Source organism: Pimephales promelas, chromosome 16, assembly GCF_988280905.1.
Source record: "Pimephales promelas chromosome 16, fPimPro1.hap1.1, whole genome shotgun sequence".
In the NCBI taxonomy this organism is placed as follows: Eukaryota; Metazoa; Chordata; class Actinopteri; order Cypriniformes; family Leuciscidae; genus Pimephales; species Pimephales promelas.
In genome coordinates, this window is record NC_142784.1 from 31,675,806 (window position 1) to 31,688,762 (window position 12,957).

General features: G+C 35.5%; 2 protein-coding genes across 13 annotated transcripts in view; both read right to left on the reverse strand.

The window, feature by feature from the left end:
- The window catches only part of LOC120470830 (NLR family CARD domain-containing protein 3-like), a 59,537-nt gene extending 50,351 nt beyond the window's left edge, over positions 1 to 9,186 (reverse strand). The window contains exon 1 of the mRNA XM_089120686.1: positions 9,108 to 9,186. The gene's annotated coding sequence lies outside the window, so the exon portion shown is untranslated. The remainder of the gene's footprint in view (positions 1 to 9,107) is intronic.
- Positions 1 to 12,852, reverse strand: part of LOC120470709 (NACHT, LRR and PYD domains-containing protein 12) — a 42,109-nt gene extending 29,257 nt beyond the window's left edge. For 2 of the 12 annotated variants that reach the window (XM_089120665.1, XM_089120664.1), the window contains exons 1-10: positions 12,755 to 12,852; positions 8,721 to 8,816; positions 8,439 to 8,552; positions 8,063 to 8,176; positions 7,633 to 7,746; positions 7,267 to 7,344; positions 5,328 to 7,190; positions 4,175 to 4,345; positions 3,301 to 3,471; positions 1,338 to 1,508 (exon numbers count right to left, since the gene is read on the reverse strand). In XM_089120665.1, the coding sequence (XP_088976791.1) occupies positions 1,338 to 1,508; positions 3,301 to 3,471; positions 4,175 to 4,345; positions 5,328 to 7,190; positions 7,267 to 7,344; positions 7,633 to 7,746; positions 8,063 to 8,176; positions 8,439 to 8,552; positions 8,721 to 8,816; positions 12,755 to 12,765 (2,903 nt within the window). In that variant the 5' untranslated portion in view covers positions 12,766 to 12,852. Of the gene's footprint in view, positions 1 to 1,337; positions 1,509 to 3,300; positions 3,472 to 4,174; positions 4,346 to 5,323; positions 7,191 to 7,266; positions 7,345 to 7,632; positions 7,747 to 8,062; positions 8,177 to 8,438; positions 8,553 to 8,720; positions 8,817 to 9,107; positions 9,202 to 12,754 lie in introns of those variants that run through there. The other 10 variants (XM_089120666.1, XM_089120668.1, XM_089120669.1 and 7 more) reach the window with 10 other exon arrangements.
- Between the last annotated feature and the right edge of the window lie 105 nt (positions 12,853 to 12,957).

Below are 12,957 nucleotides of genomic sequence, written 5' to 3' on the forward strand. Positions count from 1 at the left end.
AAATAAACTCAATCACTCTCAATAATAACGTCAATCCAAACACCGACTACTAACCCGCGGTGTTGCAACGGTTTGGCTTCACTTTTATAAGAAATACAGCCGACAGGTTTGAAACCAGTCGACACTGGATCGGGCTGTGAAAGCAGTCAGGCGGTTCACTACAGGAGTGATCCAGTGTGTTTGCTTCAGACGTCATTTTCACGTGACTAGTGACGTAATGATACAAGCTCTGAAGCAGTGGTTCATTGCAAGGACCGTTCGAGTTTGAAGCGTCGGTGTCAGACGTAACATCACTACTGACGAGGAGTATGGACATTAATAAGATAAACGACACTTTTCACTACATAAGTTAGTTTTACTGTTAAGTCGACTGCACACTGTGTGATTTTGGCCGTCTGAGACAAATTTTGCTAATCCTTAAAGTTTCCTCTGATCTGAGGCCAAACCTGAAGAGTTTGATGGTCAGTTTGATATTAGAGCTGCACGACTGATCGAAATGAAACCGCACGCGATCTGGTAAAGACTGAGATTATTTTATGCAGTTTGTCAGTGAAGTACGGCTCTGTGATCAGTAGTAAATGCTGCTCGATCTGAAAGCCAGAGGGCGTCACACACACACACTAAATATGCCCCGCCACAGAAGAACGATAACACGCATCATTCCAGGAAATCCCTATGAGCATCACACTATCTGTATCTGAATAAACAGAAGATTGAAACGCTTTGATTGATTTATTAAATGTCTTTTGTTGGACAAAAGGTTCATAAAAGCTTCTCATGTTTGGAAAGATGTTTGATGTGTGTTGCTTTTTCAAATACACATTAAAAGCGACTCAAACTCGCAGTGCTTTCAGATGGAGCAGCGTTTACTGATCAGAGCCGTACGTCACTGACACACTGCACATCATAAATAATCACAGCTTTTGTGACTTCATAATAGTGATAAACAAAATCAGTTTAAGTGTGATTTCATGTTTATTGTGATTAATCTGCAGCTCTATTTGATATGTTCACCGACAGCCGATTAATGACCGTTGTGTTCATATTTGACCTCGACGAGATTCTGCAGTGTCTGAAGATTTGACTCTCAGTCCTGCAGTGTGACTTCTCCTACGACAACCGTCACAATGTCTTTGTGTTTCAAGACGAGCCGTGACCAAAATAAACAGATTTCTTTGTAGCGACCATTTCAATCTCTCGTGTAACGCAGCTCACATCACCAAACGTGTTCAATCATTTCCACTCAATAATCTGAACTCACAGCAGCAGAAAGAGGCTGAACACTTCAAATATACTTTACATTGTGATTCATGTGTGAGAGTCAAATATGATCTTACCACAGTTTCTCCAGTTTACAGTGAGGATTCTGTAGTACATCACACAGCAGATTCACTGATTCTCCGATTTTATTCCCAGACAGACCCAGTTCTCTCAGGTGTTCAGGGTTTGATCTCAGAGCTGAAGTCAGAGCAGCAAAACCTTCATCTGTGACGCCACAACCACTCAACCTGTAGAGAACAACGACACACACTTCACTCTCTCAGTTCAGATCAGATCAGTTTAGCAGTGAATCCATTATTAAAGAGAAAGTTCAAACTTAAAGCACAAATTAATATGTTTGAGGGATCATTAGATTGAGATCTAAAATGACACAAAACATGATCATACAACATCTAAAGTATCATTCAATCAGGAAAAATAATCTCTTATTTGCACTATATTAACAGGGTAGCAGCACACTTTTTAAAGTCAAATTTAAGGCTTTTTAAGTCCTGAAAAATCCAAATTAATACCGTATATTAGGGGTTGAGCAATATTGACAAATATATATATTGATATTTTCAAAGTTTTGTTGATAATAATTAGATGATATTTTACTGATTGTGTTTTTGTACTGGTACCATGGCTGGTTTAGGCCTTTTGTTGACAGCGGACTCAAAGATATTCATATTTTTCATATTCTATGCAGTGGTCAGTTCACAGCAGTGACGGAATATAATTTGTTTTATTAAGGGCCAATATTTGCCACTTTAAATTGATTTCCAGGGGCCTTTTCATCTATATATGTACACATTTCTACACATATTAGAGGTAGGTATGCATCACCTTTTATGTCAAAATCTAACATTTAAATTAAATTCTATTTTTTATTTCCTTTATTTTAACCAGGAGAGTCACATTGAGATATTACTATCTCTTCTACCAGAGAGACCTATTCTATATTAGAATAATAACACAGTCCAACTGTTACCAGTCAAATAAAATTATTAAATCAAAATCCATCTTTGCAGTGCAGAGGCGACACAGAAACTGCATCAAAACTGGCATTAATATATTTACATTCCATTTACAATTGCATTAATAAAGCTATGAGATTTTTATGAACTAATTAAATATGAAATCATTTATAATTTTACTTTAACATTTTAATTATAGGGTAGACTACTTTAAATGTGTAACTAAAACCGTCAGTAGGCGGCGGCGAGTGTCTGAACCGCTTAAGTGTCACTCCCCCTTTTTTAATATACATGAAAATGCACATTTCGAACTTAAATGGTTGTAATTCAAGAATGCTTTGGAATATTGACGTAAGATTGGTTTAAAGAAGACATTTGGCAGATTTTTATAGAAGTGAAACAAATTAAGAAAGTGAAACAGAAAAAAAGTTATGAAAGTTTGAGTTCATGAAAATGTACAATATAAAAAATATATATTATTCATATTTTTTTATAAAATGTCTATTTTCAAAACCTGGGCGACTCTAAAACTGAAAAAAAAATGAGAGCCAAAAATCTGAATAAGTTGTGTATCAAATTTTAGGGTTATATTTAAAAAAATGAGCTGTCATAAGATTTTGATTTCAAAGATTCACTTTTCACTACATAGGTTAGTTTTACTGTTACTTACTAGATGTGTACTATGTAATATACATGGAGTGTCAATTAGTGTGTGAGTGTGTGTTTTCATTTTACCAAATTAAAAACAATCCTCTAGAAAGAGTCACTGCAGAAAGATGAACATAATTTACAGTAAGAATGAATCCAGCATGTTCTTCATTTCTCAGTTCTGACGGTGTTGAGCTCGAGTCTGTTTAAAGTCAAGAGACTGAAATGTTGATTGTGTGTGAAAGTGTGTATTTCAGTGTGACTCTCAGTCCTGCAGTTTCATGTTATTGAGGATCAGCTCGTGTGTTCAATCATTTCCACTCAATAATCTGAACTCACAGCAGCAGAAAGAGGCTGAACACTTCAAATATACTTTACATTGTGATTCATGTGTGAGAGTCAAATATGATCTTACCACAGTTTCTCCAGTTTACAGTGAGGATTCTGTAGTACATCACACAGCAGATTCACTGATTCTCCCATTTTATTCTCTGACAGATTCAGTTCTCTCAGGTGTTCAGGGTTTGATCTCAGAGCTGAAGTCAGAGCAGCAAAACCTTCATCTGTGACGCCACAATCACTCAACCTGTAGAGAACAACGACACACACTTCACTCTCTCAGATCAGATCAGATCAGTTTAGCAGTGAATCCATTATTAAAGAGAAATTTCAAACTTAAAGCACAAATTAATATGTTTGAGGGATCATTAGATTGAGATCTAAAATGTCACAAAACATGATCATACAACATCTAAAGTATCATTCAATCAGGAAAAATAATCTCTTATTTGCACTATAATAAAATTCAGTCTAGAGCAAAATCTTCTTTCATAAATGACACTTTTCACAACATAGGTTAGTTTTACTGTTACTTATTAGATGTGTACTATGTAATATACATGGAGTGTCAATTAGTGTGTGTGTGTGTGTGTGTGTGTGTGTGTGTGTGTTTTCATTTTACCAAATTAAACACAATCCTTTAGAAAGAGTCAATGCAGAAAGATGAACATAATTAACAGTAAGAATGAATCCAGCATGTTCTTCATTTCTCAGTTCTGACGGTGTTGAGCTCGAGTCTGTTTAAAGTCAAGAGACTGAAATGTTGATTGTGTGTGAAAGTGTGTATTTCAGTGTGACTCTCAGTCCTGCAGTTTCATGTTATTGAGGATCAGCTCGTGTGTTCAATCATTTACACTCAATAATCTGAACTCACAGCAGCAGAAAGAGGCTGAACACTTCAAATATACTTTACATTGTGATTCATGTGTGAGAGTCAAATATGATCTTACCACAGTTTCTCCAGTTTACAGTGAGGATTCTGTAGTACATCACACAGCAGATTCACTGATTCTCCCATTTTATTCTCTGACAGATTCAGTTCTCTCAGGTGTTCAGGGTTTGATCTCAGAGCTGAAGTCAGAGCAGCAAAACCTTCATCTGTGACGCCACAATTCCTCAACCTGTAGAGAGATGAAAATCAAATAGCAGAATTGAAACACTATCAAATAGTTTTCCTACAAATTCCAATTCTTATCCAAGGTTCAGTGCCGAGTTCTTCACACTCGTGAATCCTCTAATTAACAAAAAGACAGATTATTAGCAAGTTAGATTTTCTTTATACAGCGTATACTTTATATTTTATAATGTATCTTTGTGAGATTGTGAACGGAGATGAGTGACAGATTTATAATGATTGTAAAGGGAGCGCTCTTCAGAGGTTATACATAATCCATTGAATAAAAGTTTAGTTTTTCTTGCTGCTGAGAGGACCGATGGCCAATTACACGCTGCAAAACGACACGTTAAAATAGATACGCACAACAGATTAATAGATAAATAGAAAAATATTCATATCAATATAGTTTTTAAATTCCATTCCAAATATTTGCAAAAGTAATGACTTGTAAATAATCTTAAATGTCTCATTGTACATTGCTATTCTTGTTCTGTAAGAGTCGTTGCTACACATTAAATCTGCACTTTACTAGAGAACCATCACTAATTTCACACTCAATAATTTGATTCTTAATTGTCAATCTCACAGTAAAATTAAAATGTGAAGTTTTAGTAAACTTTAATCTAAACATCAAGTTAATGTTTAATTGTCCATCTAATAGACAAATATAAATATATGACTCTGCTGTAAACCAGACATCAAATGTTTTTAGGAGACTCCAGTTGTTTACTTGGTCTTAAATTTCTTTTATCATTTATTTTAGATATTTAAATTCCTTCTTTATGTGCAAAACCAAGTAAATATTAATAGTTTTTTCATACAATGACTTTGCTTGAATGCCTGAAGGAATTTGACATTGTCACGGTTTAAGAAACACATCAAATCCTGACCACTGAACTCTACACAACATCTGCAGCACTGAAGATTGATGAACTTTTATTTTCTAATGTTTTAACAGTGAACTGATTGTTCTGATTGATACTTACTGAACTGATCTGGATTCTTTAATCACAGGAAGCAGCTTTAGAAGAACATTTAGTTGTTCAGTTTTATTGTTTCTTCCAACAAAATCATCAATATCAAACTTGTCCAGCTTCTCCTCTGATGTCATCAATACAAAGACTAAAGCTGACCACTGAGATGAAGAGAGTTTGGCTTCCTTTATTCCTCCAGATTTCAGATACTGTTGTATTTCCTCCACTAGTGAACGATCACCCAGTTCATTCAGACAGTGGAACAGATTGATGGATTTCTCTGGAGAGTCGATGGTCCTGATCTTCTTCTTGATGTACTCAACTGTTTCCTCATTGCTGTCAGATGTTCTCGTCTGTTTCATTAGTGTTTGTAGGAGAATCTGGAGAGACTTTACTGACAGACCCAGAAGAAACCGCAGGAAAAGATCCAGATGTCCATTTTTACTCTGTAGAGCCTCTTTCACAGCTCTCTGATGCAGCGCAGATAATGAAACATGTTCTGATGAATTTTGTGAAACTTCTTCTGTTGGAACATGTTTTGATGAATTGTTTTTAAACCAGTCCTTAACTTTAGACCACAAACTCTGTTTAGAGATTGGTCGGGAACTCTGTTTGGTGATTGAGTCAAACACATTTCTGCTGTTGATTGTAAAGGAGAGATGCACATATAGAGCCGCTAGATGTTCCTGAACACTCAGATGAACAAAGCAGAAGACTTTCCCCTGATACCAGCCAAACTCCTCTCTGAAGATCTGAGTGCACAATCCTGAGTACACTGATGCTTCTGTCACATCAATGCCACACTCTCTCAGGTCTTCCTCATAGAAGATCACATTGCCTTTCACAAGCTGCTGAAAAGCCAGTTTCCCCAGTTTGAGGATCAGGTCTTCATCCGTCACCTTCTTCTCATAGTCCTTCTCATGTTTGATGTTGGTCTGAAGGATCAGGAAGTGTGTGTACATCTGAGTGAGAGTCTTGGGAATCTCTCGTCTCTCTGCTTCGCTCATCATCTTCTCCAGAACAGCGGCTGAGATCCAGCAGAACACTGGGATGTGGCACATGATGTAGAGGCTCCTTGAGGACTTCAGGTGTGTGATGATTGTATTGGCCAGACTCTGATCACTGACTCTCTTCCTGAAGTATTCCTCCTTCTGTGGATCATTGAAGCCTCGTACCTCTGTCACTCGATGGACACACTCAGACGGGACGAGATCGGCTGCTGCTGGTCTGGAGGTGATCCAGATGAGAGACGAGGGAAGCAGATTCCCCACAATGAGGTTCGTCAACAACACGTCCAGTGAGGCTGATTCACTCTCATCACACAACCTCACATCGCTCTGAAAATCCAGAGACAGACGACACTCGTCCAGACCATCAAAGATGAACAACACTTTATATTTGTCACTGGATATTTCTTTAGTTTGAGGGAAAAAGACATGAAGAAGCTCTGAAAGACTGAGTGTTTTGTCCTTCATCAGATTGATCTCTCTGAAAGGAAGTGGAAATATGAGCTGGACGTCCTGATTGTCTTTCTCTTCAGCCCAGTCCAGGATGAACTTCTGCACAGAGACTGTTTTTCCAATGCCAGCGACTCCCTTTGTCAGCACAGTTCTGATGGGTTTGTCTTGTCCAGGTAAAGGTCTAAAGATGTCATTGCATTTGATCGGTGTGTCCTCTGTTGCTGCTCTCCTGGATTGTGTCTCAATCTGTCTCACCTCATGTTCATTACTGATGTCTCCACTCTCAGTCTCTGTGATGTAGAGCTCTGTGTAGATCTCATTCAGGAGTGTTGGGTTTCTCTGCATTCCTGTTCCCTCATACAGACACTCAAACTTCTTCATCAGATTTGATCTAAACCTGTTGAGGACTTCATGGCTGAAAAATTAAAATACCACAGTATTAATAAACACAATGTCTTTTTTTAATCATGTATGTTGTTGAAATGTAATACCTGAGATCAGTCTGTGCATCTCCACTCCTCATAGACACACAGCTGGACTCTGGTTCTGATCTCGTTTGATGAACTGAACTATAAAGTGTTTAAAATTAAACATATTTTCCATATTAATTATATTACATATCCATCTATCCATAAAACAACCACACTGTATTACAAAAAAATGTACACTGAAATGAGTTCATTCACAGATGTGTCTGTGTGTGAGCAACACTATAAATTATTACATTAAATCATTCTTCTTGTACATTGTTTATATCTTGTAGATTTTATTACAGATAATGTGGTGATAACATAAAATGCCATACTATAATGATATTATATTTATATATGATTATATATATTTTTTAAATGTAATACCTGAGATAATGTTGTGTGTCTTCACTCTTAAAATGTACTGGATGATTCATAGACGCGTCACTCCTCATAGACACACAGCTGGGCTCTGGTTCTGATCTCTTCTGATGAACTGAACTATAAAATAAATAGATTAAAGTTAATATATTGTATTACTGTATTTAAAAATCACATATTAATTGATCCTTATCAATGTTGATTAAACAACCTGTAAAACGAACTAAGTGCTCTCATACATCTTTCATGGGTGAGTAACACTACATACATTTTTGGACATTGCTTAGTTATTTTTTATGTGTAGATAATCTACACATAAAAAATAACTAAGTAATGTCCAAAAATAAATTCTCATATCTTGTAGAATATATTACTGGTTATATTCTGATCATATAAAATGTCATTCTATAATCATATTTGTATTGAAATGTAATACCTGAGATCAGTCTGTGTATCTTCACTCTTAAAATGTACTGGATGATTCATAGACGCGTCACTCCTCATAGACACACAGCTGGACTCTGGTCCTGATCTCTTCTGATGAACTGAACTATAAAATAGTTTAAAGTTAAACAAATTTGCCATATTCAGCATATTACATATTCATTTAACAATAATACAATCACACTGTATTACAAAAATCGTTCACTGAAATGAGTTCATTCACAGATATGTCTGTGAGCAACACTATAAATTATTACATTAAAAGATTCTTCTTGTACATTGTTTATATCTTGTAAAATTTATTACAGATAATGTGCTGATAATATAAAATGCCATACTATAATCATATTTGTATAGAAATGTAATACCTGAGATCATGTTGTGTATCTGCACTCTTAAAATGTATTAAATGATCCATAGACGCGTCACTCCTCATAGACACACAGCTGGGCTCTGGTTCTGATCTCTTCTGATGAACTGAACTGTAACAGAAAAATAATAATTAATTAATGGTTACAATTTTAAGTTCTTATTTAAAAGATATTTTAATTAAAATACTGGCTGGTCTAATTGTTTTGATGTAAAAAAAAACATAATCTTTCCTATAATTTAAAGATGATTTAATGTGTAGGCTAGTTTATTCAAAATACCTGCATCCTGGATAAAAATCTTCATCTCTGGATGTTTGAGTCTCATCCATGATGAAGCTGAACGGTTGAAACTTTATCTGATATTCACCACTGACTCTGAATGGAAATGACAAACAAATAATAATTCACAATAATTCAGCAGAACGGATCCTGAGATTCAGAGAAACAGGATCATGAGACGCGGCGTTCACTCAAATACACACTGTTAGTCGTATATGAACACAAATGCTAAATAAACCACAGACAACACGACACAATGAAGGCATGATTTGCTCTAAAGTGAAAAATATCAAGCACATAAAATAACTATGTCCTTTAGGGGAGATAGGCTAATATTGGCCTAAACGCGGAAGTCACCTGTAAACGTCTCGAGACCTGAACACTCACCTTGATCAACGTTCATCACATTCAGATTCACAAAATCCACCGCCGTTTCTATCAAGTAGTTACACGTAAATTCGTGTCTTAGCTTTTGTGAAGGTTTCCATGAAACGCTTTAGATTTGATACGCAGTAACGTTAGAGAAATGATTCTGGAGGTTCAATCGGCGAAACATTAACTCTGATAATGTACTTTCACCTGCACAAAACAATGATGGCGTCAATTTTATTACCCATTTGTAGCTGTCAGAGTGTCTAAAGGTCACAGAAAATGATATCCACACACTCATTAGACGCTTTTAACATTGTAAAGCACATAAACACCTGAGATTTCCATTGTCATAAGTTGATGTTCCAGCCGCGACTTTGCAGGATTAGAAACCAAACCGTTACAGTACAATTTAAAAAAGAATCGTCACGTGGTAACGGCTGGTTAGGACAAAACTATGATGCAACTACATGATTTTATTTTTTTAATCGTGTGTTGCAGCGTTTGTTTTTTTCGGTCTGTGGTTTGAACACGGTGTGAAAACTGTCAGTGTGTCAACGTAGAATGATTGTAAAAATGGTTAATAAAAAATGGTTATAAAAACAAATCCAGAAAAATTCTCCCAAATAAAGCACTATATTTTACAAAAATAAAAATCTCTAGAGAATGCATCCTCAAATGATTTAACAAGTAAAATCTCCTGAAGTTAGACTGAAAGATATCAGACAGAAAGATGAATTTGAGTACAATAATTTTATGTTTACACTACAGTAACATTCAGATCCACATAAACACGTTTATATTTCATTCTAGTTTTCAGTGATTTACTGCAGTTTATTTCTAGAATGCCAAACCTGAGTAAGAGTCTAAAGGTGCTTCTTTCCTCCATCGCTACATTCATGACACAACATGAACGAAAGATCCCAATCCATGATACAAGCAAACCTAATCGAAGCTGAATTAACACTGTTAAACTCAGCTAAGACAGTTCAGGAAGCGAATGTGCATGAAAATAAAGGCGGCAAATCCTCAAAACAACATTTAATGATAAACCAACAAAAAGGCAACAAGTATGCTATAAGTGTTGACAGCACTTAACATCATTTTAGAAAGACTTTAGATGCCATATTGAACCTGACACCAATGAAAACAAGGCTGTGAGAGATATTATGAAATTGATGCTGAAAGTGAAAAAAAAAGTGATGATGCATTGAGGTCACGTTAAAATCACTGTATTATGAGTTCCTGATTAATAAAACCAACTAGTAAAATTTGTTATTAGCCTGTAACCTGTCGACCGATGTGACATGACTGAAATTGCTGCAGCTCCAACAGTTAACTCCAAAATATTAGTTAAGTATCTAGTTTGATGTTGACTATATTTTGATAAAAATTGTATATTATTATGATATTAATATAAAGATGGTATAAATGTATTTCTACCCCTTAAAGCTTTGTTTTCATTCACATCTAAACTGATTAAAGTGTAAAGCAAGAACAGTCATGATGTGCTTTTCCTACACAATCAGATTTTTAAATCAATACATCAATAATCTCACTGATTTGCCGAGATATACGCAGCTGCAGACCCGCTGCGCAACACCATCAGTTTCAGAACCCCAGCGCCAGAACCGGAATTATTATTATTGCATTATAGTTATTTTTGCAAGAATGTAAGGACATATTTTATATAAAATAAATACCCATACTTTTTTATTATTATTTATTTTTTTTAAACAATCAAAATCATCTTACAAATCTTCTACAAAGCTTTGTGGGAGCTCGAGCCTTTGCCAACGGGGCTGAACTGTTTTCAGATACCTGAAACGTCACACCTGTCAACATGTGCCTTAACTCAAGCTATTATATCCTAAATGCTTGACATTCACTGCGTGTATCTGTTCTGAGAAACACTATATAAAAAGAGACGCATTTTATAAGGGTTGTTGAACTTAATAACAAGACAACTTCTATGATGTCTGTTCAATTATTTGCAATGTTCTGTAGGCTAGAATTGTGTGTCTATTGATTGCTAATAACTGATACTGTACAAGTTGCCATCTGAAAACTGAGGTGTTTCCTTAGTTTTCACTGGTTAACTAAGTTTCTTAACTAGTTCACCTCATTTTTAGGTTAATTGGTGCAACTCCTGACAGTATAAGGTTCAATTCTATAGTTTCATCAAAACTTTACTTTTTGCATTGTTCTATCCGTTGTTGTTAATACCTCTTTATCTATTACTCTCAATGCCAGGGGGATAAGGAATATTGTTAAGCGTAAGGCATTATTTTTTTTGTCAAGCCGCACAAATCTGATTTCTGTTTCATTCAAGAGTCACACTCAATTCCGGGCGATAATAGATTATGGAGATCCCAATGGGGAAATGATCTGTGGCCGGCTCATGGGTCTGAACACTCTGCTGGTGTTGCGACTCTAAAATATAATTTTCCAGGGACTATTATTTTTATCTGTCAGTGATACATCAGGTCATTTTATTTTTCAACCATTCAACCATAAGCATTGAAAACTTTACTTTGATAGTTATTAACATATATGGCTTTAATCATAACTATGAGATCAACATATTGCTTGAAACTTTAGAGAACCATATACAAAATACCCTCAATAACTTTCCAAATTCCGGTATAATAGTAATGGGGGGGATTTTAACATGATTCTGGATCACAACATTGACGGTTGGCCTCCACGTGTTTCCACATGTAGATGTAGATTTAACAATCCTTACACAAATGCTTTTACTTGGAGTAATAGAAGTGCCACCAGACGTTCACGGCTAGACTATTGGTTAGTTTCTGATCATTTGGAAAATCATCACAACCCCATTAACAGATCGTAATGCAGTCTCCATCTTTATCCCTTTGCTTTCTGCCCCCGCCATAAGATGTAGGAATGCTTCCTGGAAACTAAACAGCTCGCCTCTACAACGCGATGAGGTAAAATCAGACATAAAAAATCTAATATTGAAATTTTGGAATAAAGCTAAGTCCGAGGATGCTTTTGGTAGTAATTGGGAACTTCTAAAATTTAAAACTGGCCAATATTTGAGGAATTATTTATCCAAGAATCATAATTTGGAAGAAGAAAGAGTGGTCTCTAAAATAATTTCCTTATACCAGAAGGACCCTGCAGATATTTCAGAAGAGGAACTAACTTTAATTTTGGAACAACTTAAATTAAATGAGATTTATTCCAATAAAGCAAAAGGTGCCTTTAATGTCAAGAAAAAGGCGGACTGAAGAAGGAGGGCAGAACTCTGCCTATTTTTTGGCTTAGAAAGATATCATGGACAATGTAATTTAATCCAGCCACTTAATATTAACGATACTGTAACTTATAATCCGAAGAGTATAGCTGTTGACTGTGCGGACTTCTATAGAAATTAACCCTGACCTAGAACCAATAGGCAATCACTACCGACAAATTTTACAGGTTTTATAGTGTTATTATATCTGATGAAGTGTACTGTGTACAATGTCATAAAGTTGAACATTTTATCGACTTACATTGTAAATTGTAAAAGCAATGTTTTTTTGTTACTTGTAAATCTTGCATAAATTGTGACATTTGAGAGAATTATTTGTAAAACTATTCTTACATACACATCTAAAATGATAAAAAAATTGCAAATAGAACTTGTTTCTGACCTTGAATTCATTGTGAAATCAGACCCGATACGATCAGGTTCAACGCGACAAAATCAATCTCGAAGTCACAGCCAATCAGAAGAGCTTGTGGGCGGAGTCTCTGCAAACGAAATGGACAAATACTTCATCAAATTCATAAATATACCATTACTTTAACATTATTGAAAATACACACAGATTGAAACAATCTTTGACATAGAACA